The 24,267-nt window shown below is 35.5% G+C and overlaps 1 protein-coding gene across 2 annotated transcripts in view; it reads left to right on the top strand.

The window, feature by feature from the left end:
* Positions 1 to 24,267, top strand: part of LTBP1 (latent transforming growth factor beta binding protein 1) — a 206,029-nt gene that overhangs the window by 165,019 nt on the left and 16,743 nt on the right. For both annotated transcript variants that reach the window (XM_070932503.1, XM_070932502.1), the window contains 11 exons: positions 304 to 426; positions 2,226 to 2,357; positions 4,584 to 4,706; positions 5,260 to 5,385; positions 6,425 to 6,550; positions 9,882 to 10,025; positions 15,611 to 15,790; positions 18,041 to 18,127; positions 20,107 to 20,235; positions 21,953 to 22,093; positions 23,553 to 23,723. In XM_070932503.1, the coding sequence (XP_070788604.1) occupies positions 304 to 426; positions 2,226 to 2,357; positions 4,584 to 4,706; positions 5,260 to 5,385; positions 6,425 to 6,550; positions 9,882 to 10,025; positions 15,611 to 15,790; positions 18,041 to 18,127; positions 20,107 to 20,235; positions 21,953 to 22,093; positions 23,553 to 23,723 (1,482 nt within the window). The remainder of the gene's footprint in view (positions 1 to 303; positions 427 to 2,225; positions 2,358 to 4,583; positions 4,707 to 5,259; positions 5,386 to 6,424; positions 6,551 to 9,881; positions 10,026 to 15,610; positions 15,791 to 18,040; positions 18,128 to 20,106; positions 20,236 to 21,952; positions 22,094 to 23,552; positions 23,724 to 24,267) is intronic.

Raw genomic sequence — 24,267 nt, 5'->3', positions numbered from 1 at the left:
GTACCCATCTATCAATGATGCCCAAGTTTGGATCCCTGTACATGCCAGGAATTGAACCTGATAACACAAATGTTTTCTAATTCTTTGATTCTTGTGATTTCTTTAAAAAATAATGAATAAAAGCAAGTGTCAGATAAATGGAAATTATCCATCTGTACTGGAGAAGCAAAAGGATGAGGAATATAAAAGGAAATTTGTCTTAAAGTTTGCATTGAAAGAAAATGACAATTTATTCTATGGAAAATGTTTGCATCATGTTAAGTAAACAATGCAATGTTTAAAATATATCTTATGTATTCACAGATGTAAATGAATGTCAGTATAGCAGTCTTTGCACAAATGGCCAGTGTGAAAACCTTGAGGGATCTTTCAGATGCCTTTGTAGCCAAGGTTATCAACTTTCCCCAGCAGGAGATCAGTGTGAAGGTAAAAACATGACTAATACTTATGTGATTTATTTAATGGCAAGAAAGCTGTTTATTAAGAATGGTCATCCTTATTTCTGATGGGAAGCTATTCTAAAGAAAACGAACTACTACAGAAAACAGCCACTGTCGCCTGGGAAGAATGGACACTTAGCAGGCACCCACAATTTATTGAATAGGATAGGCAGAAACTATTAGGAAATTCTAAGATATTCAGACTTTGAGCCACACCAAGCTCTGTAGGTAATGGCCAGCACCTTGAACTGTGAGGAGATATAACATGGCAGTCCCATGTTCTGCACTAGCTGAAGTTTCTGGATTGTTTTCAAAGGCAACCTCATGTAACACAAATTTCAATAATCTAGAAATAACAAAGTATGCGAATCATCATTGCTTCTTGTTCCAAATAAGATTCGGTCTAGGCAAAAGCCCTCATGGCTACAGTCTCCCCTGCTCTTTCTAGGGGAATGCAACCCCATCAAGAGTCAAAAATGGCACTGTTGTAGAGTCAGCTTCTGACTCAGCAGCCACTTCATCCTGCTTAAGTGGACCTTAGTTTTCCCCATCCAGATTTGGATAGCCTCCAAACGCTACATCATGACTGTCTCTCTCAAGTCCAGGATAGAGATCTGTAACTGAATACTATCTGAATATTGATTGTACCTCACCCCAAACATAATTCTTTGGTAGTTTTATGTAATTTTTAGACAAAATAGAGGAAAGAATTAAATTCTAAGACCTTCCATAAAAAAGACCCCATGATTTTTCCATCCCACAACAGCTATCTGGGCCTGCCTGCTTAGGTTGGAGTGGAACTACCGGTATAACATTGTGCCTTCAATTCCCATGCCTTTCTAGTAATCCAGAAGGATACTGTAATCTACAGTACTGAAATCTGATGAAAGATCTAGGTAGGCAAGAACTGTTTTACTTTCTGCATCCAAATCCTATCAAAGGTCATCTATGAGAGCAGCCAATTCAGTTTCTGTCTCATGCCCAGGTTCAAATCTGAACCACCATGAGTCTAGATAATCCATATCCTCCTAGGTCTTCTGCAACTGCAGCCCAACTACCTTCCCCAAAAAGTTACGGTCTAATTTGTAGTCCTTCTCTAGCTGCTTTTTATCAGCCAGGTAGGGCAGGCATCCAGTCCACAAGTGGAAAAGCTGAGATTGCAAAGGACCACATCCATTTGAGATTCACAGGTTTTAAAAACCCCAGGTAACACCACAGTACATTACTTTGCTTATCTCCATAGATTCTACCCCTCTATGTTTCAACTCTGAGTGAGTGTAAGCCATTTTGTTTGTGGAATGAATTCGCAACTAGTTATTCTGCGTGGCATGTCAGCAGCACCATCCTGTAGCCACATATGTTTTTCTGCTTTTCGTGTGGCTTTTAAATGACTATTCCTGCTGATATCCAGCTGTTGGCATAGCTGACCGTCCTTAAAGTATGAGAAAGGAAAAAGTTATTGTAAGCTCATGAGTGAGCAACAACTGAATATGATTGGAGTCAATTTCAATAAAAATCATAGTAATGTTCTATATCCAGATCCATCTATCCATTTTTTCCTGTTTTCAACCTGGCAGTATTACAACATGGGTAATTAATACAGGAAAGACAACTTACTCTATTGAGCAGCCATATTGAAACTGCTAATAAACGTAACGTGTTTTGAATCAATTCTTAATATTCTGTGCAAATATAACTATATGAACGTATTTTAAAATTATTAAATAGTTAGGTGTGGGGAGCAGAGTTTAAATAACTATCTAAATGTTTATTGATCCTTTGCAGATGTAGATGAATGTCAGCAGCAGGAGCAGCAACAGCTCTGCATAAATGGGCAATGCAGAAATGTAGCTGGATCTTACAGGTGTATTTGTGAGCAAGGCTATCAGTTGTCACCTGCAAGAGACTATTGTGAAGGTATATCGTAACTTTCAGTTTTACCATGTTTTCATGAATAATTCAGCCAAATGCTATTTTGTGAATTACAATTTTTACTCTGTGTGTGTGTGTGTGTGTGTGTGTGATAACACATGAAATAATATCATTCAATATGACACATTCTTCCTAACAATATTATTACTTAGAATCATAGGCTTATGATCAAGAGGAGAGGGGCATTTGTAGGCCACGTAGTCCAAACTCTTGCTGAGGGCAGAAGATAGCTTTCTGTATCCTAATTAATAACTTCAAGCAAAGGTTACAGAAAAATAATACTTACTGTTTGGAGCTACCCTACCACTGCCTTTGTGCAGGATATTTGTGTAATAAATGCATAATTACTTCATCCTTGTTAGATATAGTCTACTGTTCTTCCTTTTCAACTTAATTTCCATGGTGGAAATTATTTTGGAACATCACAGCACTAGAGATGGTAGCAGATGCACTTTCATGGGCATATATTCATTGGACTCTAGTTGATTCCTCCACCCACATTTTTATCATATTTTGTTGGTCTTGAATTGATTAAAGTACCAAACATTATAACTTAGTAACCAAAAAAAATATTCTTAGAAAATTGTGCCTGGTTTAAATGTAGCATTGTTAGCCAGTGATCAAGTGCTGAAAAAAAATACATAAATGCTTTTGCGATTCATGAAATCTGAGTTCTTGTATGACTTAGATTTATATAAGAGGAGAAATGGTATAACCATTTTATAGCATTTAACAGCTGTGTGGAACATAGACATTCAAAAGTTTTCTTTTCTATGGAAATACAATTATGGGAGTGCTTCTCTTGTTGACATTCCATCTGTCAGATATGTTACATATGGCCTCTGTTTAATTTTTTTTCTGCTGGTAAGTGATTTTATAGATAGATGATAGATAGATAGATAGATAGATAGATAGATAGATAGATAGATAGATAGATAGATAGATTTGCCCAGAATAAAAAGAGACTTGCATTTGTCTGAGTCTTTCCCCCTATTATATTCTTATTTAAACTTGGTTGTCTACCAACTATGCTTTCCAAACAATCTGAATCAATTTTTTAAAATACTTTGTGGGGAAAAGCTATATGTAAGTCATAGTTTTTAAAATGTTGCTGGCATTCTTATAGCCATGTTCATATTGTTGTAACCCTTAACAAATGAAATACCATTTGTCTCCCCTTCATTTCTAATTATAAGACAAGTTAAGTAAAACAACTGTAGGATTACATGGGATCACCATCCTTGTAATATATTTAGTGTCTGGATTTATGAACATGAACTTTGTTTACATATGTGTTAAATCTGTTCTTTCATAATTGTGCCATCCAAAATTATAAGTGGTCTCTGGGCAAAGCATCTTTTTTCTCTCCAGTAACTTTACATTTGATAAATCATAATAGCACCCTCATACTTCAGTTTCGTTATCAAGTAATATGATGAGCCATACATAAAATTATTATTTTATTTTGCCATAACTTCTATAAATATGATACAAGATTTTCTCAGTTTATTATAAAAACATTGTGTTTAATTTTTAAAGGGATTTTGTCAGTGCTTTATATAATTTAAATGAGCACATTTTTAAATTTTTATTTCCTTTAAAATACTATCAGAAAAAGAAAACAGCAAAAGAAACAAAACATCAAAATACATATATTATCAAAAAAAAAACCCACCAATATCATGTGTTTAAAAAAATAAGTGAAAAATACAACAAAAAACAAGATATAGATGATATGTTGTTAAAACAATAAGCAGTTGCAATTCTATATATAATCATCTAATACAAATATTATATGTGTGTGGGAATAAAATACACTTATACCACTATCATGCTTCATTTACCTTACTATGTTTTGTATAAATGACTCAAATTTGCCTACATGTATCCATATAAAGTCTACTTCTATCACCAATTTGCTATTTATATCCTAATACTGTCCATTCAGCCAACGATGATATACATGTGTATTCCAGTATTGCCCAAATTGGAAAATTGTTAGCACCAATTGTTGGCTTCCAGTGCTTAAAATTTAGTACATTTTAGCATTATTTGAAGGGTAGATTAATATTTTATTGGGTTTATGGTACCCCAAAACTTACTTTCTACATGATTCGCTCAAATATTCTCGTATGTCTGATTTTTCTACAGAGAGATGTTGTTAAATAAGTATCTTCTAAAACTGTCTGTTTTAAATTGGATTTATTTCAGATATTAATGAATGCCAAGAAGACAAGAATGTTTGTCGTGGGGGTACTTGCATTAATACCAAAGGGTCTTATGAGTGTACATGTCCAGAGGGCTTCCAGTTAATTCCTTCTAGAGGCTGTCAAGGTACAGTATCACTAAAGGATTTCTATTCTTTTTTTTAAAAGCTAAGAAACATAAGTTTGTATGGTTGAAATTATTGTATGATCATTTGTTTAAAGAGTGAAAGGTAGGACTACTCCTGTCATTGTAGCATTTGTTAAGCACTACCCCGATGTGCTTTTTCGGGAGGCAACTGGACTTTCTTGTTTTTTCTTTTGAAGACAATTTGCTTCTCATCCAAGAAGGTTCTTCAGCTCTGACAGGAGAGTGGATGATACCACTTGGGACAACCATGACCTGGATGACTGAGAATCTCTACAGATTTTCACTACCCTGATATTCACAATTGTTTTAAAAGAATCATCCCAGAAGTGCAAATATTACCACAGTCTAAATGTCTCATTTTTTATCTTTGTACAATTATAACATTTAATATATTCCTTTCATTTGCATCAGTTGCTAGATAATAGAAGTTTATGTATGTATGTATGTATGTATGTATGTATGTATGTATGTATGTAATTTATATGCCGCCCTTCTCCCGGAGGACTCAGGGCTGTTTTTGTGTTCCCTCCAGATATCAATGAATGTGCAGGATCCAACCTCTGTTCATCCCATGGAAAATGTTTAAATACTGAGGGTTCCTTCCGCTGCATTTGTGAACAGGGTTTTATGGTTTCTAGAGATGGCCGAACATGTGAAGGTGAAATGGATTTGACAGAGCTTTGATTATTATAGCCAATCATTAGTTTTCATTCTTTCTCTACAAAGACCCTCATAGAATCCCATGATCTACAAAGAACAAAATATTTTACTGTCCCACTTAGGATAATGATTTGGATAGGTTAACAGCAGCATAATGAAATTCTTTTGAGTTTTCTCAGAAGAGGTAAGGATTAAATTTAGCAAGGTTCCAACTAGTAGTTCCCAGGCTAGAGAGAACCATTTCATAAACTTGTATGAGCTGCCTAAGGGTACTAAGTGAACTACCAGATATCCATCCGTCACACATAAATATGGACCTAGATGAAGTCTTTGACTTCTTTACACTCAAGAATCAAATCTAGCCAAATTGTGTATAAGAGTAAGCTACGGCTTTTAGATAAGGAGTATGAGTGTGGGCGGCTATGTTTTACTAGGTGAGGCCCAAGAGGAAGAAAAGAATGAGATTGCTCTCTCTTCCTATTAAACCAGGTTAATACCATCTTCTTTCCGACAATATTAAGGGGTAAATGGTCAGGACAAATCCAGAAAACTACAGAAGAATATGTGGTTTATACTTGCCCATAGAAAGATAGCATTGCAACAGTTTTATTCCCAACATAAGCAGATATTTATTTCTAAATGTCTTTTTTCTGTGCAATTTGGCTCAATATTATGTTCACTAATATAAATGGATTGAATGTTAAGAAAGTCATTGTAGTATGATAGTTAAGGTGATAGCATGGATTAGGAATATTCACTTTCAGCTTCTATCAAAAATCGAAAGTTGGGCTGACTTTGAGCCATTCATTTATTTATTCATTCTTTCATTCATTTAACCATTCAATTTTTACAGCCACCCATCTCACATATGTGGCTCTGGGTAGCTTACAAAATTAAACCCTAAACAATACCAATATCATTATCTTTCAGTCCAACTCAATCTCACAGGGCTATTGTTAGGAGGATGCTACCTTACTCTTTGAGTAAAGGCAGAAGTAATAATAACAACAACAACAACTATAATGTGCTATTTTCAGATATTGATGAATGTGCAAACAGTACTATGTGCGGTGACCATGGTGTCTGTGAAAATTCCCCTGGCTCCTATCGCTGTCTTTGTTATCAGGGATATCAATCTCTACAGGATGGGCAGGGTTGTATGGGTAAGTTATTATATTTTAATAATTTTCAAAATTGACAAATCAATTTTCATGGAAAATTTAAGTTTCTTGTTATTTTTGTTATGTACAGAAATAAATTTATGAATGACTTTTTAATAAGACATTATCTTTCCTTTTTAGAATCTTTTTGTGAAAATTGTAAATCTTGTTAATATTATTGGCGTAATTTAATTTTTTAAAGTTTTTAAAATTGAAAAGGGAAATACAAATGACAAACTAAGGGAGTGATTAGTATAATGGGATAAAGGAGCCATGGTGGCACAGTGAATGCAATATTGCAGGCAAACTTTGCCCGCAGCCTGGAGTTTGATCCTGACAATCCTGTTAGCCTTCAAGGGTCACTTGGAAACTTGGTAAAAATTATAGTTGAGTAACTTCCCAAACGTACTCTTTTTCCAATCCTTTGACCATGATTGTTGAGTAATTATAATAATAACAACATTCATAACAATATACAGTACATCGAGTACATATCAGAAAACAACATTCAGAAAACCAATATGAACTTCAACAACCCTACAGTTATTTAACAGCCATCAACATAGTGATACATTTAAAACAATATCATGGTATAAAACCATGTGTCCTTTAAGCACATCTGTAATAATTGAAATTGGGTATTACCCTCGAACTATCAGAGAAAGTTGCATGGAATAAATAAATTCTACCAAAAAACCCTTCTTCCAGTAAAAAGGTCTTTAATCCCTTTTAAAGGCCAGCAAATTTCCACAGAGTGGGAAGGAGCTGGTTTCAGAATCATAGGACAAGTTCTTGAAAGATTGGATCCTGAAGACCATGACACTGAATCAAGGAACTGAAAGAAAGCAACAAGGATTATAGGGAGAAATAAGGGAAGACAGTTACTGGGGAGCTTGTGACTGGAAAGCTGTCAACATAGGATTTGCTTAAACTGGGCTCTGGTTCAAATTGGGATGCCAGTGAGTAGGCCTACATTGTATGGAGACATGAGAATAACATGGAAAATCCAGAATAGGGTTGTTTTGGACTAAGATGACAATGAAATAAGAAGTACCTCAAGATTGGTGGCACAAACACTTTCCCTTCATTTTGAACTTGAAAACAAATGAAAATCCTCTAAAATAGAAAACTTCCAAGTGAAAAAAGAAACTCCTCTTAATTCATATGTGTGACACTAGTCCCACCATCCTTAAGTCCTGCTGAAAATATCAAGTTTCACCTTTGATGCATCCCTGCTCCAGGTTACCTTCTGTTCTTTTCCTACCTTTCTTCCATCTTCCTACCATTCTTCCAGTACACAAGGAATCTTGAGGGTTAGGAGGGGGCACCAAGAAACAAATCTATCAAGACCAAAAACCCAAGGATAAAGAGAACAAAAGCAAACAAAAAGGTTTCTCCAGCCTCTGTTTGTTTGGGGATTTAGAATGAATTAAATAACAAGAAAAATGAATTAAAATCCTACCCACTAGAAATGCATTTTTTTCTCCAAAAAACATTCTGTACACTGGAAATAGTTGAAGGACAAAGCTGAGGAGGGTGAAGATCTTCCTCCTTTGCTTTTCCTGTGGAGCTTTTAAAACCCCTGACTATTTCCTTTCCTAATATGGGGAAAGGAATGAGTTTCCCTTGCCAAAACTAAATAAATGAATCATTTAGCAAATAAACAATATTCCCTTCTCAGCAAGATTATGGGCAGCTTTCATTATCTTTGATAGAAGTGCCTTTAGCTATTTTAATTTATCTGTTGCAGCCCTGCCAGATAAGAGGCTGAAGGCCCAGAGACTCATGTGATAAGAGAGCAAAACAAAGCTCTCTGGAAAATAGTTGAAGGATTGAACAATTTAAGTCATCAGTTGCAAATTCTGCATTCACCAAAGAGGTTTATATGTGCGGATTGAAAGTATTTTAGAACAAGAGAATTTTCCAAAAGGAAATGGTAAAATGATAATTTTAAGAAGAGTTTCTGCCCTGCTACTCTCTTAGCTGCTTCTTCATTAATCTAAATTCGGGGCCATGATAGCCAATATATGGTTGAGATCCAGATTTACATAGAGGTCTAAAATGCAGGGAAAACTGTATTTGGAGAGTCCCTTTAGAAACTCATACTTCCTCATCCAGGTTCAACGGAATGGTAGGAAAAAGCATCACCATGATGCCACAGAAACGCAGATCATTGTTAGATATCTCATGAGCTATGACTAGATCTGAACCTGAAAACCCTATGACTATCATTAAGTGCTGTATCTTATGATTCTTGACGAATGTATCTTTTCTTTTATGTACACTGAGAGCGTATGCACCAAAGACAAATTCCTTGTGTGTCCAATCACACTTGGCCAATAAAGAATTCTATTCTATTCTATTCTATTCTATTCTATTCTATTCTATTCTATTCTATGAATTTCAAATTTCAAAATTCCAGAAATTCCTCAAAATTGTTAAACAATACACATTTTCTTTTATATAACCATTTTTTTTTGTGTGTGATTGGAAGATATTGGTCCTGTTTTATGCCAGTTTTTTCAAATCCTCTCAGAGTTATAAAATGTCGTAAAACAGGGCTCAGAAGAAAAATAACAATTCCTCACTGTAGATTCCTGTTCTCTTAATCAATTGAGGGCATTCAACCTGCCTCATATTCCAGAACTAGAATTTTTATGTGGAATTATATCTGCCTTGGGGATATGTGGATGGACTTTGATGATGTCTGAGTTTTTCCCCAAGTTATTAAGTCTTTTTACTGATATCTGAAACTTATTACAATTTTAATAGTTTTCTAGGTTTTTGTTTTAAGACTTGAGGGGCAGGTTTGCTTTTTCTCTTCCTTGATCTGACGGGCAAGATAGCTCCTTACAAATTTGATCCAGAAAGAGATGATATTTTGCTTTTGCAGTATGGAACGCCTTCCATTTAACCCAGAGAATTTGTCTTTGGGGATTTTTTTTTTGGGGGGGGGGGGAGGGTAATATTCTGAGGTCATTACTGGAATATCATCTGCTAGAACCACCCTTAGCAAATGCAACATTTTTAGTATTATCGTACAGTTTGCCAAGTTAAGGTGCATTCCTGAATTTCAGTTGTGGGAATGTTAACGACAATTTGGAATATGAATTATGTTCAACAATAATTATGTTAGTTATATAATAAATGCAAATACTTTTAAAGAATAAATATTTTCAGTTTCCCAGCTGATAACATTGATACACAGAGAAATAATAACACTTTTCTTTGGTAGTGGTGGTGGTGGTGGTGATGATGATGACAATGATGTTAAATTTAATGAAGCAGAACAAAATGAAAAAAAGTCTGATTAATATTATACTTTATTTTTCAGATGTGAATGAATGTGAAATGCTGAGTGGGGTATGTGGTGAAGCTCTCTGTGAAAATGTGGAAGGCTCCTTCCTGTGTCTGTGTTCCAATGAAAATCAGGAATACGACCCAATGAGTGGACTATGTCAGTTCCGCTCCTCAACAGGTAATGCCCAATGACTCTAAATGTATCTGTTGGTTAACATGTAGATATCTTTAGTCTGACATGCTGATTGTGCCAAATTGTTCAGTCATATATGCAGATGTTAATGATAATAATAAACGAATGACTGGGAATGATTTGAAAATTTATTATTTTGAAAGTTATATAAATTTCCTGCCAGTTTCTGATGCTTATCCATTCTTTAAATATCATTTATACATAGATTTATTATGTTTTCTAGCTTGCATTCTTGAAGCATTTTAGGATTACACATTTCAAAAAACTGATGTACAAACCATTATCCGGTTTAAAAAGATAGAATACAAATAAGAACAAATAATTGTTAAAACTTCTTGCAGTCCCACTATTAGGTTCTTAAAATCACCTCTTTTAATGTATTGGCTATGAAGCAAAAAGCAGAGGCTTTCATTGCATTGAATCAATTATTTTTATTAAAACATATACATACAGTACTGTTCTTTATCCAATCCGTAATTCAGAATAAAGTAGAGTAAAAAATGTATAATATATTACTGATAGCAATAGCAAAAATAATAATGCTGCAATATAGCTGTTAAAAGTTTTGCATAGGCTAATACAAGTGTAAGATTAAATGATGGATACTGTCTAACTATATAGTGTTGAAATTGCATGCTAAGAAAGCCTCAATAAAATCATTCTAAAACTAAAGCCGTACTGTGGAAAAATATCTCTGCCTAAAAAAATTAATAATCTAGGTCTACTAGAGAAAGCAATTGAAGAAGGCCGTCAATACAAGATCTTTGTCATATCAGCCTAGAATACATTCAATTCAATTTTCTATTCTCAAGCAGGCATGTATATCCACCCAGATTGGAGATCTTTGCCAAGGCTAGCACATTTGAATGCTCTTATCTAAGGAAAAAAAATCCAGTGTGCAGGATTAATATGGTGTAATCACATTATTCCTGGGAGAACATTGCAGGTTCCAAACGATACTGTAGATCTTTCTCGCCAGAGATTGAGGGAATTGTTTAGTTGGAAGAGGCCTCTTTGATTCCACATGTCTGTAATGCTCCAGTCTAAGCAAGGATACCAACAAGGGATGCATTGCAGGCAAGATTTCTACTTTTCCCAATACCTCCCTACAACTAGAAACAATATGTTAACCCTTGGGTGATGAAAACTCAAAGCAATATAGCTTGAGCAATTCTGTCGCAGAGTCTCCACAACTGCTTTGTAGGATCACTCTGCCAGTTCTCTATATCAAGTATAATATCCCCATGTTGTTTGGAAAAGTCATTTTAGGACAGTGAATGGGAACCTTTTGTGCTTGGCATGTGAAAAATTCAGAAAATGGTGAACTTGACTCTGCTGGTATGTCACTCAAAACATTATGGCATATCACTTTTAACACCGAATGATAGGTTGTCCATCACTGTTTTAGGAAATAGGGAAGCTGGATGTCTAGCGCCTTTTACTTGGTTGTCCATAGAATAAAGATTTGTTTTTGCTATACCAGTATTATAGAATGGAATTAAACTTAGATGTCCAAATTAAAAGAATATTGGAAATTGGAAAAGCTGCTTAATTCTGTTTAAGAGACTGCTATCTCAGAAATCTAGCAAAATAATGTCAAGTTCCTTCAATATGACACAAAATTTAAGGCAAGAACAAAAGAGCAAAGGTTACAGCTGGATGGAGAGAAAGTTATTTGCTTAAACTTGATTGCCAGAGCAATAATCTCCATGCCCTTCAACAATATTTTAATTTTTGTGTGTGCTTTAATACCTAAGTATATTCCTTTTCGTTGCCCTGAAAGCCAATGATTTGCCATTGTGGTTTATTTTTGTGAATATTCATTGCCTTCTTATTTTACTGAAGTATTTGCTTAGAACTATACTTCATGCCTCCTTCCCAAGTAAGGTCCTGCAGGCAGATTTATTCTGGACACCATAAAGATTTTTCTTCGAACCAAGCCTAAAATAACCATCTCTGTAAAATAGGTTACATTGGTACATCTTTCAAATGTTCCCAGAGTTTTGGAGCATGAAGTAAATCATTACATCTATGTGAATGCTAATAATATCAAAGAAGATTCATAAATATGTAAAACTGGTTTATTCTGTGTCCATTTCTGTTGTTTTCATAAAACAACAGAAAACAGTTTTCATAAAAGTCTCATTCAGTTTCCAAACTTTCATAAAGCCTGCCTTAACTTTTAGTCACAGCTGTGTAAATAATTATTTTAAAAATCAGGACACTAAATGGAGAAGAAATTGAAACAGAATTAAAAAGGATGTAAAAAATCATTATGAGTTTCACATTCTGTTGCAGCAAAAATAATAATTTTGAGACTGTTTTAATTTGTACTCTGCATAACACGGGAGCCCAACTTCTTCAATTTCTCCCATTGGCTAATATTTTGGTCTAGCTGTGTTTTTTTTTAATCTTCTTGATATTCATGATGTATGTCCATATAGGTAATCATTTTGTGTGATGGAGATAGATTTCACCTGCAAAAGTCATGTTATGCCTCTTCCTCCTCCTTTTTTTGCTTCACTTGCTCTTTTGAGTGGCTTTTTGTTCAGTGAAAATGTATGCTTTGGGGTTGATATACAGATCCTTCTCTCACTTTGGAAACACCAAATTAGTCCAGCTACATATGTATGATATGTAACATTCTTAATTTGGTTCTTCTTAAACAATGGATAGTGCCACAAAGCCATATATTTTATGAAATTCAGACATTTTTGAAAACTGTACATGCCCAATGGAAAGAGAAAGACCTCGGACTGAACTAGTTTCTCTGCAGCACATTTATTGATCCTGCAAGTATAAAAGCAAGATGAGAATGCAAGTGTGCTGAATTTTAAAAACTTCATGTTGCTTTATTTATTTGTTTTTTATAATAGAAACATACGTTCTTCTGAAGGCAGAAAATACATACGTATCTAAATGTATAATAGCCAGTACATGAAATGGAAGTACCTAATTTGAATGATTATTTTATATATGACGATTACCTAAATGTTTTTGGGCAGCTCAGATAACTTTTTAGGGCTATTCATTTTTAATTAGTGGTACTGTAGGCATCTCTTCTGGCACTGCATCTCCTGGGGCTGCTTGGAAAACCAAGGAATGTTGCAAGATAGGCACACAGTGGGAAACTGTGTAGGAACAAATCTAAATAAGGCCTTGTCATACTTCCCTTCCAGCACTCAGAGCCTAAAAAATAAATAAAATCTATGGATGAAGCCCATTAGGGTTCATTAAATCATTAAAGAGGACCAATCTAAATAGGTCCTACTTCTCTGCAGGTTCAGCAGCACCAGCAAACAAATGATTACTGTGGAAAGGAACTAATAGTTATTCCACCACCCTTACCAAATCATGTTACAACTATTCCAAAACAAAAACCAGATCTAATATGCAATCCTTGATTTGTGTCAGTCCTAAGTCACCATGGTCAGGTTAATGCAGGGCTGCTATTCAGCAGGTGCTGACAGGTTCTGGAGAACTGGTAGCGGAAATTCTGAGTAGTTCAGAGAACCGGCAAATACCACCTCTGGCTGGCCCCAGAGTGGGATGGGAATGGGGATTTTTATTTTATTTTATTTTATTTTATTTATATGCTGCCCTTCTCCGGAGACTCAGGGCGGCTTACAATGCGTTAAGCAATAGCCTTCATACTTTTGTATATTTATACAAAGTCAGCTTATTGCCCCCACAAACTGGGTCCTCATTTCACCTACCTTAGAAAGGATGGAAGGCTGAGTCAACCTTGAGCCTTGAAGAGATTTGAACCAGCAGTAAATTGCAGGCAGCTGTGTTAATAACAGGGTGCGTAGACCACTATACTATCAAGGTTCTTCAGTATTTTGCAGTATCCTTCCCCTGCCATGCCCACCAAACCACGCCCACAGAACCGGTAGTAAAAAAAATTGAATTCCACCACTGGGTTAATGGTTGCCACAAACTCCCTAATTGTCCCCATTCTACATCACCTGGGGGCAAATGAAAGTTCCCCCAGAACAATCAGCCTTTGGGACTCAACTGCTAACCCAATAACAGGACCTAGCCGCTCAAGCAAGGATATTGATATACAACAGGCTACAGCACCAACAAACACAGCTCTCCCTTCCACCAAAGAGGCTCACATCTGGTTATCTGCAGATCAAAAACTGTACTAAACAATGTTCCTATAGCAACTAATGCCCATCTAGACTAGCAGATCTGTGGGGAAAGTGTCAGTTGGTAGGGCGAGCCCAATAATTCTGGATCTGTCCCCATCCTGTTCTGTCTGAATTTAAGAATAATCTCTTGCCTTGGTTCAGCAGTCTTAATGTGCTATTAAATTTGATTCTCTGTCAACTGGGTTGACGTAAGCACATTGGCATGAAGCTGAAATCAAGTTTTACAAGCTCATGTTCAGGGATATTTATGAAATTGATGTCCAGATCTTGGGGGAATTACTGGAGCCAAACAGAAGCCGTATGAGAGCACATTGAAGAGGCAGGATGCTCACAGCTGCTGCTGGCTCAGACTCTGTATCAGAATAGAAGGAGAAACCTAAGAACTAGTTTTCTGGTCTTGGAACCTGGTACTGTTCTTTTATGAGGAGTGTCTCATAACATTTCCACTGAGCAACTTTACATTACCATCCACCTTTCCTAACCTTTCTTTTAAGGTGACTTCCTCTGTATATACCAGGGTCAGCAACCTGCAGCTCTGGAGTTGCATGTGGCTCTTTCATCCCTCTGCTGCGGCTCCCTGTTGCTGGTCAGCTCCACAATTGATAGGGCTTTCAGTTAGGACAGGTAGAGGAAAAAGGATGCCGCGTTAGGAGGAGATTCTATGGTGTGGGAACCGGACTTCCGGTCAGCAGAGGAAAAAGGACGCTGTGCTAAGAGGAGACTATGATGGGGGAACTGGACTTCCAGTCGGTTCCAGAATTGAATGGGGGTTTCTGGTTAGGACCTTTGTGGCTCTTTGAGTGTTTAAGGTTGCTGACCCCTGGTATATACTAAAAAGATGCTTTTTCAAAAAGCAACTGGACTGTTTTTTCCCCCCTTGAGGTAGAAGAAGAAGACATTTCACTTCTCATCCAAGAAGCTTCATCGGTTCAGTACTGATGAAGCTTCTTAGATGAGAAGCAAAATGTCTTCTTCTTCTTCCTCAAGGAAAAAAAAACCCAATCCAGTTGCCTTTTGAAAAAGCACCTTTGAGGGACAACTACGACTTGGATGACTGAGAATCTCTACAGACATTCCTCTGTACTAAGGAACCAGTCTCAACTACAGCTACCTCTTTCAAGGCTTTAACTCAAGAGATAAAATAAATGAGCAAATCTTATTTTAAAAGGATTCCTGAATAGGGGAAAGATTGGTGGTTGAGGTTGTAATTTCATTGCCTGATTCTGATCTCTGAAACATAACCAATAAAGAGCCTGATATTACATTGACCCACATCATCAGTTTAATATCAGGTTATAGGTATTGTGAATTGCTTTAGATGGTTTTTGTTTAAGCACTGTATTTGTTTTTGAGTAGATAACTTCTCTGCATACTTATTGAATGTATCTTTCTTTTACTGTTTGTTTTTCATAGAGATTCCAGACAGAATCAAAGAAACAGTTGAAAAGAAGGAATGTTACTACAATCTAAACGACGCAAATTTTTGTGATAATGTATTAACATCCAATGTTACAAAGCAAGAATGCTGTTGTACTTTGGGTGCTGGCTGGGGTGACAACTGTGAAATATTCCCATGTCCCGTGCTAGGAAGTGGTAAGTTACCCTTTTCCATTCAGTGGCAATTATTGTGCATAACATTACGAGGAGGCTCAGGGGTTACATAACTAAAAAGCTCTTGCTCTTAGCAGTCACATTTTCCTAAACAACTTGGATCATTGAGGATAATATTAATGTCGGGGAGCGGAAGAGATGCAATCTGGAATATTTGAGCTTTTCGGTCAACTGAAAGCTTTACTTGCATGAAAGATATCTACATTGGAATCATTCAGTTATAAAAAACTAAAAAAAAAGTAATGTTTTCTATTACATTTTTGTGCTAAAGGGAAACTTAGATCTCAGAAATAAAAAAGCTGTTAATATTTTAAATAGTGCTAGAAGTTTTGTGGAATATATCTTTCTCTCTCCCATGTAAAGACTATATACTTTAAATTTTCCTAAGATACTGATTCTGTTTGCCTAATATTAGTTAAATGCATAAAACCCTTGCCCCAGAACACAAATGCCAGTAACAGATTGCAAATCCTTAGTTCTTTTCATAACTCCGAGTTGTTTACTTTTTTATTGAAAGATTGTGGTATTTCCTTTAAAAAAAGAAATCTAATGGTGTTTTGCAACAAAAAATAAGATAAAGGTTTCTGATTTACTCCTGTATATAACTTGTTGGGGGGGGGCGGGGGGTGGAGGAATGAATGTGATTGCACTGCAAGTAATTCTCAAAAAGTATATTAAAAATGTTGCCAGTTTTTCAACTCCAATTCCATAGAATTGTTGCAACAAACTTGCTTTACAGATTACTTGTATTTGTGTGAATATTTGGCTGGGAAACGTGCTTACAAGGGCCAAAAAAGATTTTTCAGGCTTAATTTGTATAACTTCCCCCCTCCCTCACCAACTGAAGTCCATCACATACTGAAAAATTGGCAGTGTTCAACTCATCTCTCCTTTCTAAAAGAAAGATCATCTCAGCCTTTGCATTTCCTTTGAATTGTGCAGCTTGTGTTGTGTGCCAGTTGTACCTTTTCCTGGATCAGGAGGCCCTACACTCAGGCACTCACACTCTAGCTACTCCCCAAATGGACTACTATAACATGGGGCTACCCTTAAAGAGTATCTGGAGCTTCAGCTGGTGTAAAATGCAACAACAGTGGCAGTTATGTGTGTCCCAACATTGCTTCCAGGTCCAATTTAAGATGCTGGTGAAGACGTTTAAAGCCCTACAATCATGGCATGGTGCTACCTTATTTGAGGGTTCACCTCACCCTAGTTAGATCCACCTGTCCCATCAGATCCTTTCAATCCATCAGCCTAGGGGCTTTGTTTGGTGGGACCCAAGAGAAGAGCCTTTTCTGCCATGGTACCAGCCTTTTATACCATCATTTTCCCCAAGAAGAAGTTGGCCCCAACCTCGTTGGCCTTCCGGAAGACCCTCAAAATTTGATTTTGCCATAGGGCCTGGGGAATCACATGGAAGTATAGAACCCTTTAAATGGCTAGCATACATTTGATTGCATTCTTCCCTATCCTTTTGTTATTATAGTTTTTAATTGTTTCTAATTCATTTTAATGGATACATTAGACTGATTGTTTAGTATTTGTTTTAATTGTGTACTCTGCCCAGAGTCACATGCAAATGAGATGGGCAACTATATAAATCAATCAATAAATGGTTGTAAATTAGTTTGGCAACAGAAAACTGCTAAAGAAAAAAAGCTGAGCCCTGCAGCCAAACCTAAGTTTAGTTTAATTACTATTAGGTTGGGTGAATGAGGACGCAGCAAGTCAGGCAGTGAGTGACAACAACTCTTTATTGTAGGGTGAGAACCCAGCAACTGACCAGAGGAAACAGCTCCCTTTATATACCTTGCAGCTGTGGTGGTCAGCCAATCAGCTGACGGTCAGTTAATTCACACTGCCTGCCCAAATCTACATACATAACAATTCCAATTCCAATAATAAGCCAAAATAAAGTTACATATGTACTATACAAATTAATATAAAGATTCCAAATTTGCATCTTGAAAATCTGTCATGGTCATGGAATCTTAAGTTGTATGTACCGATGGCAAACTATGCACTTAAATCTTACAAGCCATGGATACTAAAAAGAAAAGAACTGAATTCTCATTATTTCCATATATATGTACCATTAAAAAACTTAAAATCTGAAATGTGATATTTAAAAATCCATTAACACATTCCTGTTCTAGAAATGTTGCTATTGATTTCCGGCTATAATGCACAAATATAATTCTAAATGGATTCTTGATTTTATCTTCTGGCTAGCTGAGTTTATTGAGCTGTGTCCAGAAGGGAAAGGGTTTATACCATCTGAAGAACCACATTATGGAGACGTTGCACATAGTTACAAAGGTCAGCTTTGATATTGACTTGAATATAGACTTGAATTAATGCCATGATATTAATATTTGTTCGTAATTATTGTTTCCTTCAACTGCTGCTCATTTGAATTAATTTTTAATTTTTTTAAAAAAATGACCAAGACTTTAATCCCCTAAAGTGTCAATGCAGTTAGATGATAAATGATGTGTTGGTTTGGTATTGCTGAAAATATTTTAAATTCCCTATAATGTATGTGAGCCAGTGTTCCAAAATGTACAGTTGTATCTGTTGGACTATTTAACCAGGTCAACTAAGGAATATGGTTGCTGGTTTTTCTTTTGTTTTCCCTCAGATTTCTTTATTTATAGGAATATAATTGGTTCTCTTCTTTAGAACTGTTCATTTCCCTTTACAAACATATAATTCTCTTTCAGCAATCCTAGACATGCCATTTTTCAGATATCTGATCTTTTAAAAACTTTGCTTTATTATGTGGGTGTCTAGTTTTCATCCATATTTTCTTTTTTTTACTGTGCTGCTCAATTTCAGGAAAAATGCTTTAAAAATATTAGAATAGCCAATTCTTTCATTCTGGAGAAGTATGCTAGTATTTTATCTTTAGAGTATCCAGCAAATAGAAAACATTGTTTTCTTAGTATGCTACTGTTACCATGATATATGAGTCAGATGTCATCCTGTTCAAAAGAACTATCTTATATAGCTGAGTGATTTGACCAAATTTTATTTTGCCTTGGGTAAATAGCAAATTGATGTTTAAGAAATAACACAAGTAGGATAAAAATTGAGACATTTCTAAAATTTAAGTGTAACATAAAATATGCATTCAGTAATTTAAAAAACTAAAACATTATACACATAAGCTAGTTTATAAAAATAAAATATTGTAAAAAAAAATAAATCTTTCTTTTTTCTGGCTGTTTCGATATGATGAAAACAAATGTATAAGGAAGGCTTTACAAATACTTTTCCCAAGCATGTAAAAATTCTTGGATATCACTTACATCAAAACCTCCGAAATAACAGAATAGATATATTTTACAATTCTATTCAGTAATAATTATTGTCATAGCTGTGCAGAGGAAAACACCACTGCTAGAATTTCCAAAACGGACCCACAAATAAGTCATTGATTCTCAGCTGCTTTTATATCAGATATAATACAGAACCAAATCATGAACACAAATTGGAGTATGTTAGTAATGTTAGTAGAGTACATGAAAGTAATTTTGGAGCTGAAAGTAAGGTAAAGCACTTGATTGAATGGTCTTCCAAATGTTAACATTAATTGGCATTATCAAAACTGCTGCTTAAGGCAATCCTCACATCATAATCTTGTTATTAAACAAGATTGCTACCTGTAGTGGAATTGTCAATGTAAAAAAAGAACATGCTCAAATGAATAAATTGTTTCACATATATTATGTCTATACTAAATAAACAGCAAGAATAAGTTGCCAACATTTCAGATGAGGCTGTTGGTCTCAAAAGAGAGGCTTTTGGTTGTTTAACAATTTAATCATGCCATGTAATTTCCCATGACAAAGTTCTGCAATTGATTCTTTGTGAAAATAACGCTTTAAAAAAAAATAAACAAAAATGCTTCCCAGTTTATTTTTTTTTAACTTTTAACTTGTGAGTTTTAACTTGTTCTCAACTCTGTTTTTAATCTGTGCTTTTACTCGTGTGTTTATATTGTTTTATTATGTTGTTGTAAACTGCCCAGACCCACATAGGTGAGATGGGTGATATAGGATTTTTTAAAAATGAAATAAATAAACAATTTGACCTGAAGAAAATGCAAGCCCCCTAGAATAACTTTTTAGAAACATATATTTGTTTTGGTCCATCATAGGGGCTAATGTACAACTCTGGTCTTTTATTTATTGTTGTTATATAGGGAGAGTAACCATATCTGTCCTAACAATTTGATCTGAAAATTCACACTCACCTACTATATATGTTTTAGAATGCCTGTGTTTCTTTTTCAGATGCTGATGAATGCCAGCTCTTCGGCCAAGAAATATGTAAAAATGGCTTCTGTTTAAACACACAGCCAGGTTATGAATGTTACTGCAAACAGGGCACATATTATGATCCTATAAAACTTCAGTGCTTTGGTGAGTGTTCAGGCTAGCATCATATTCCTCTCACTGAGAAAAGACAACAAGATCTAATTTTTGACCGCTTATATACGTAGCTGATATATGGAAGCTGATTGCTTTTATTCCTCATATGTTCCTTCAAAATTCTTTGATCACTTATTATTTGGAGAAATATAGAACAATCTATACCAGTCTGCTTGATTGCAATGACCAGAAACAATGTTGTGGCTGCAGAAATTTTGCTAAATTATTTTGACTCTAAGACAATCAGAGGAAGGGATATATGTAGGTAACAGTGGTGGGTTGCTCCCAGTTCGCACCGGTTCTATAGAACTAGTAAAACTGGCGGGAGGCCCCACCCACCAACCCTGATGTCATCAAAACGCTTCTGTGCATGCCCCGTTGCGAACCGGTAGTAAAGGTAAGTAGAACCCATCCCCGGGAGGTAACATTATAAAGAAATAAAATACATGATTATTTGTATAGTAGGTATACAAAAATAGTCCCAATTATATTCAATTTCATCTTGCTGTGGTAAAAGTTTTACTGAGACCTTATTACACAATATATAGTTAACTAGGGAAATAATTTCTGAGTTGCATAACAAAAGGAGAGTAGATAAATTTTATATTGCCATTACAGGAAGAATAATAGCAGCTGGGAATTCAAATGTGAAATAGCCTAACATCCTCATTTAAATTTGTAGTTTTCCCAGGATTCTTCTAGAAAGTTACTGTGAAAAACGGTGGCTGAGTGAGATTTTGATATGATCTAGCAGAATATTTCTTACATTTTGAATGAAATAAAGTTTGTCAACAATACCAGAAAGCTGAAACTGGAAGAAGTAATAAGATAATTTGGGGAAAACTGTCTGAATTTTCTAACAGGTTTTATATTACAGGTTTTACAATTCTACCCAATTTGACTTCTATTCAATTAGACTTCCATTTTTTATGCATAATGCATAAATATACTCTTGGATTCTTTTTCAATGAGAGTCATATTCTGTTTATAAAAAAATTCATTTCAGGAGATGAGTATTTTTTGGATATTATTTCGTCCCTAAATATGGAATAGCAATTCATACTTGTTATTATCATAAATGTATTCCCATTAATCCACTGAATTGCCTACTTAGTCACTTTTTGCCATTTAACTGAAAATTATTCCTAGTCATGCCCTTGACTTTTGCAATCTAAAGAGAAAAACCATTCTGTGTAGAATAACAGAATGAAAGGAAACCACAGTGAAAGGTTTAATTATCTTGGGCCCAGATAACTTTTATTTTCTGATATAAAGCCATTTAATTTCTTGAATTGATATTGTTGTTTCTTTTTTCTATAAAATGAGCTGTCTGAATAATAGTCAGTTTTTGTCTGAATATTCATGAAGATCAGGTTAATTTTTGCCCAGTAGTACTAATAAGACTTGTTATTCTAGAGAGGGAACATACCGGTACATATACTTTATTGAAAATATACTTGCTGTGCTGATATATCAGGAGTCTAGAAGGAAATAAATCCACAAGAACAACATTTTATTTGGCTGCTTCAGGAAGAAATGTCTGTTTAACAGTTCTCTCCCTTGCAAATATGATCAGTATGATTATCTTGATTTTAAATATCTGCTAATGAAAAATACAGTACAGAAATTGATCACTGCAAATGTTCTGTGCAAGCTATTTTTCAGGAAGTGATTTCCTTTGAAGTACTTTTCATTTGCATTTGAACAGATACAGATGAATGCCAGGACATCAACAGCTGTATTGATGGCCAGTGCATCAATACTGAAGGCTCTTACAGTTGTTTCTGCACACACCCAATGGTTCTGGATTCTACAGGAAAGCAGTGCATCAGACCAGCGGAATCTAGTGGTGTGCATTATTTTATGCATTGTTGTGTTCATGTTGAAGACCAAAATATATGCAATCAAAAAGAATATTGTAGGCTTATTATTAAAGTATTCAATGTGCTTCTTTATAAAAGACCTTTGATTCATAATTGCCAAGTCCTTTTGCTAGATATTTTATTTAGTGGAGTCTAGGGTTACAGTAATCTGCAAAACATAGGAAAACTAACTATCTGCAGAGATAATTACTGTGGCTGTGCAAAATATTCATTGCAGCAGAAAATATTCTACATACAGAATGGCCAAGTTCACATGGTTCGTGCCCAACCAAAATGTGTTCTATACAGGCACTACCAGGGGTGAAATCCAGCAGGTTCTGACAGGTTCTAGAGAACCGGTAGCAGAACTTTTGAGTAGTTTGGAGAACCGGTAGCGGAAATTTTGAATAGTTCAGAGAACCGGCAAATCCCACCTCTGGCTGGCCCCAGAGTGGGGAGGGAATGGGGATTTTGCAGTATCCTTCCCCTGCCATGCCCACCAAGCCACACCACGCCACCAAGCCATACCCACAGAACTGGTAGTAAAAAAATTTGGATTTCACCACTGGGCACTACCCCGGAACACATGTATTACAGCCAGGCCCAGATACAGAATATGTGAGTTTCAAGCATAGGTGTTTTGGAATGGGGTACAGAGGGAAAACAGCAAACACAACAGCAGCAGTGCACAGTAGTGGCTAAATAAAATAAAAGGAAAGGAAAGACATGTTCTGGGAACATAAGCAAATGAGCTGCTCGGGTTGTGTCTCCCAACATTTAAGTGTGGTGGCGGCTAAGGAAAGATAAAGAGAAATAAAGCACTAAAAAAAATATAGGAAAGAGGTGAGGAAAAGGTCTTTTGGGGAATAGAATGTGCTGAGAAAATTAGGGTGTGGTCTGACACCCAGGCTGTTCAGAAGAAGATAAATGTCCTATTTATTCCACCAGACTCCTCCAGAATATATTTAGACGGGGGTTTCTCAAACTCAGCAAATTTAAGTTATGTGGACTTCTGTTCCTAGAATGCTGGCTGGAGAATTCTGGGAGTTGATGTCCACATAACTTAAACTTGCTGAGTTGAGAAATACCAGCCTAGACTACACTCCAGAACAACCAAAATATTCCAGATTCCAATGTGGCTTAACTCTGACCTGACCTGAACCCTGGCCTGTCCAGGACAATACATTCAAACTCTTGACCCAGAGTATGGTTGTTCCACACATAAAACTAAATACATACCACAGAAGATATAAATAGCTCAGGGGTTTGATATTCTCTCAGCTTGGCTGGTTCCCTCAGACATTTTGTTACTAGACTAGATATCATCAGTTAGGTAGTTTGAGAAATGAGAAAATCCTGAGATTTTCAATAAAATACAAAAACAGTATGTGAATCCTAAAATTACAGATGAGAATGTTATGATAAAACAAATACTTTTTGTTTCAGAGCAAACTGAAGAAAGTGATGTCTACCAGGATCTTTGTTGGCAACATCTGAATGAAGATTTTGTTTGCAGTCAACCTCTTGTTGGGAAGCAGACTACTTACACTGAATGCTGTTGTTTATATGGCGAGGCATGGGGCATGCAGTGTGCCCTATGCCCCATGAAAAACTCAGGTAAGACACATATTCATAGGTTAAGAAATATTTAATATTTTTAGCAATATCAATTCAGAAACTTTATTTAGCACAAAGACAAAACATTTTCATTGCTGTTCAGATGACGAATTATTTTGATTTTCATGATGCACAGTCTGAATTCAAATTATCTTCAGATAAGATTACAGATTAGTTATTAGTTATTTAATGTATCTCTCAGTAATATGAGTGACTGTATCGATACTTTCTAAAGCATTATTTAGGCAATCCTAAATATTTAAGTTTAGATGCTAATATGCTTTAATTCCACTGAAATATATAGGACTTTACATTAAAATAATATCCCATTAATGGATTTGTTATGTAGTTCCAACAAACTTAAGTGTGGAGTAGGTTACATTCAATCAGCAAATGGTTTGTGAAGATACACAGGATAGCAGTGCTATGACTGTGCTTCTGGATAAAATATTTATGTCTCTGAATCCATATCCCTAAATTTAGATTCAAAACAATGATGCCACCTAATCCTTGTAGAATATTATTTGATGTATTTTTAAAAGAT

This window comes from Pituophis catenifer, unplaced genomic scaffold (assembly GCF_029215685.1).
Source record: "Pituophis catenifer annectens isolate HBS135680 unplaced genomic scaffold, rPitCat1.0.hap2 SCAF_1, whole genome shotgun sequence".
Classification (NCBI taxonomy): Eukaryota; Metazoa; Chordata; class Lepidosauria; order Squamata; family Colubridae; genus Pituophis; species Pituophis catenifer.
This window is presented reverse-complemented; position numbering and strand designations above follow the sequence as displayed.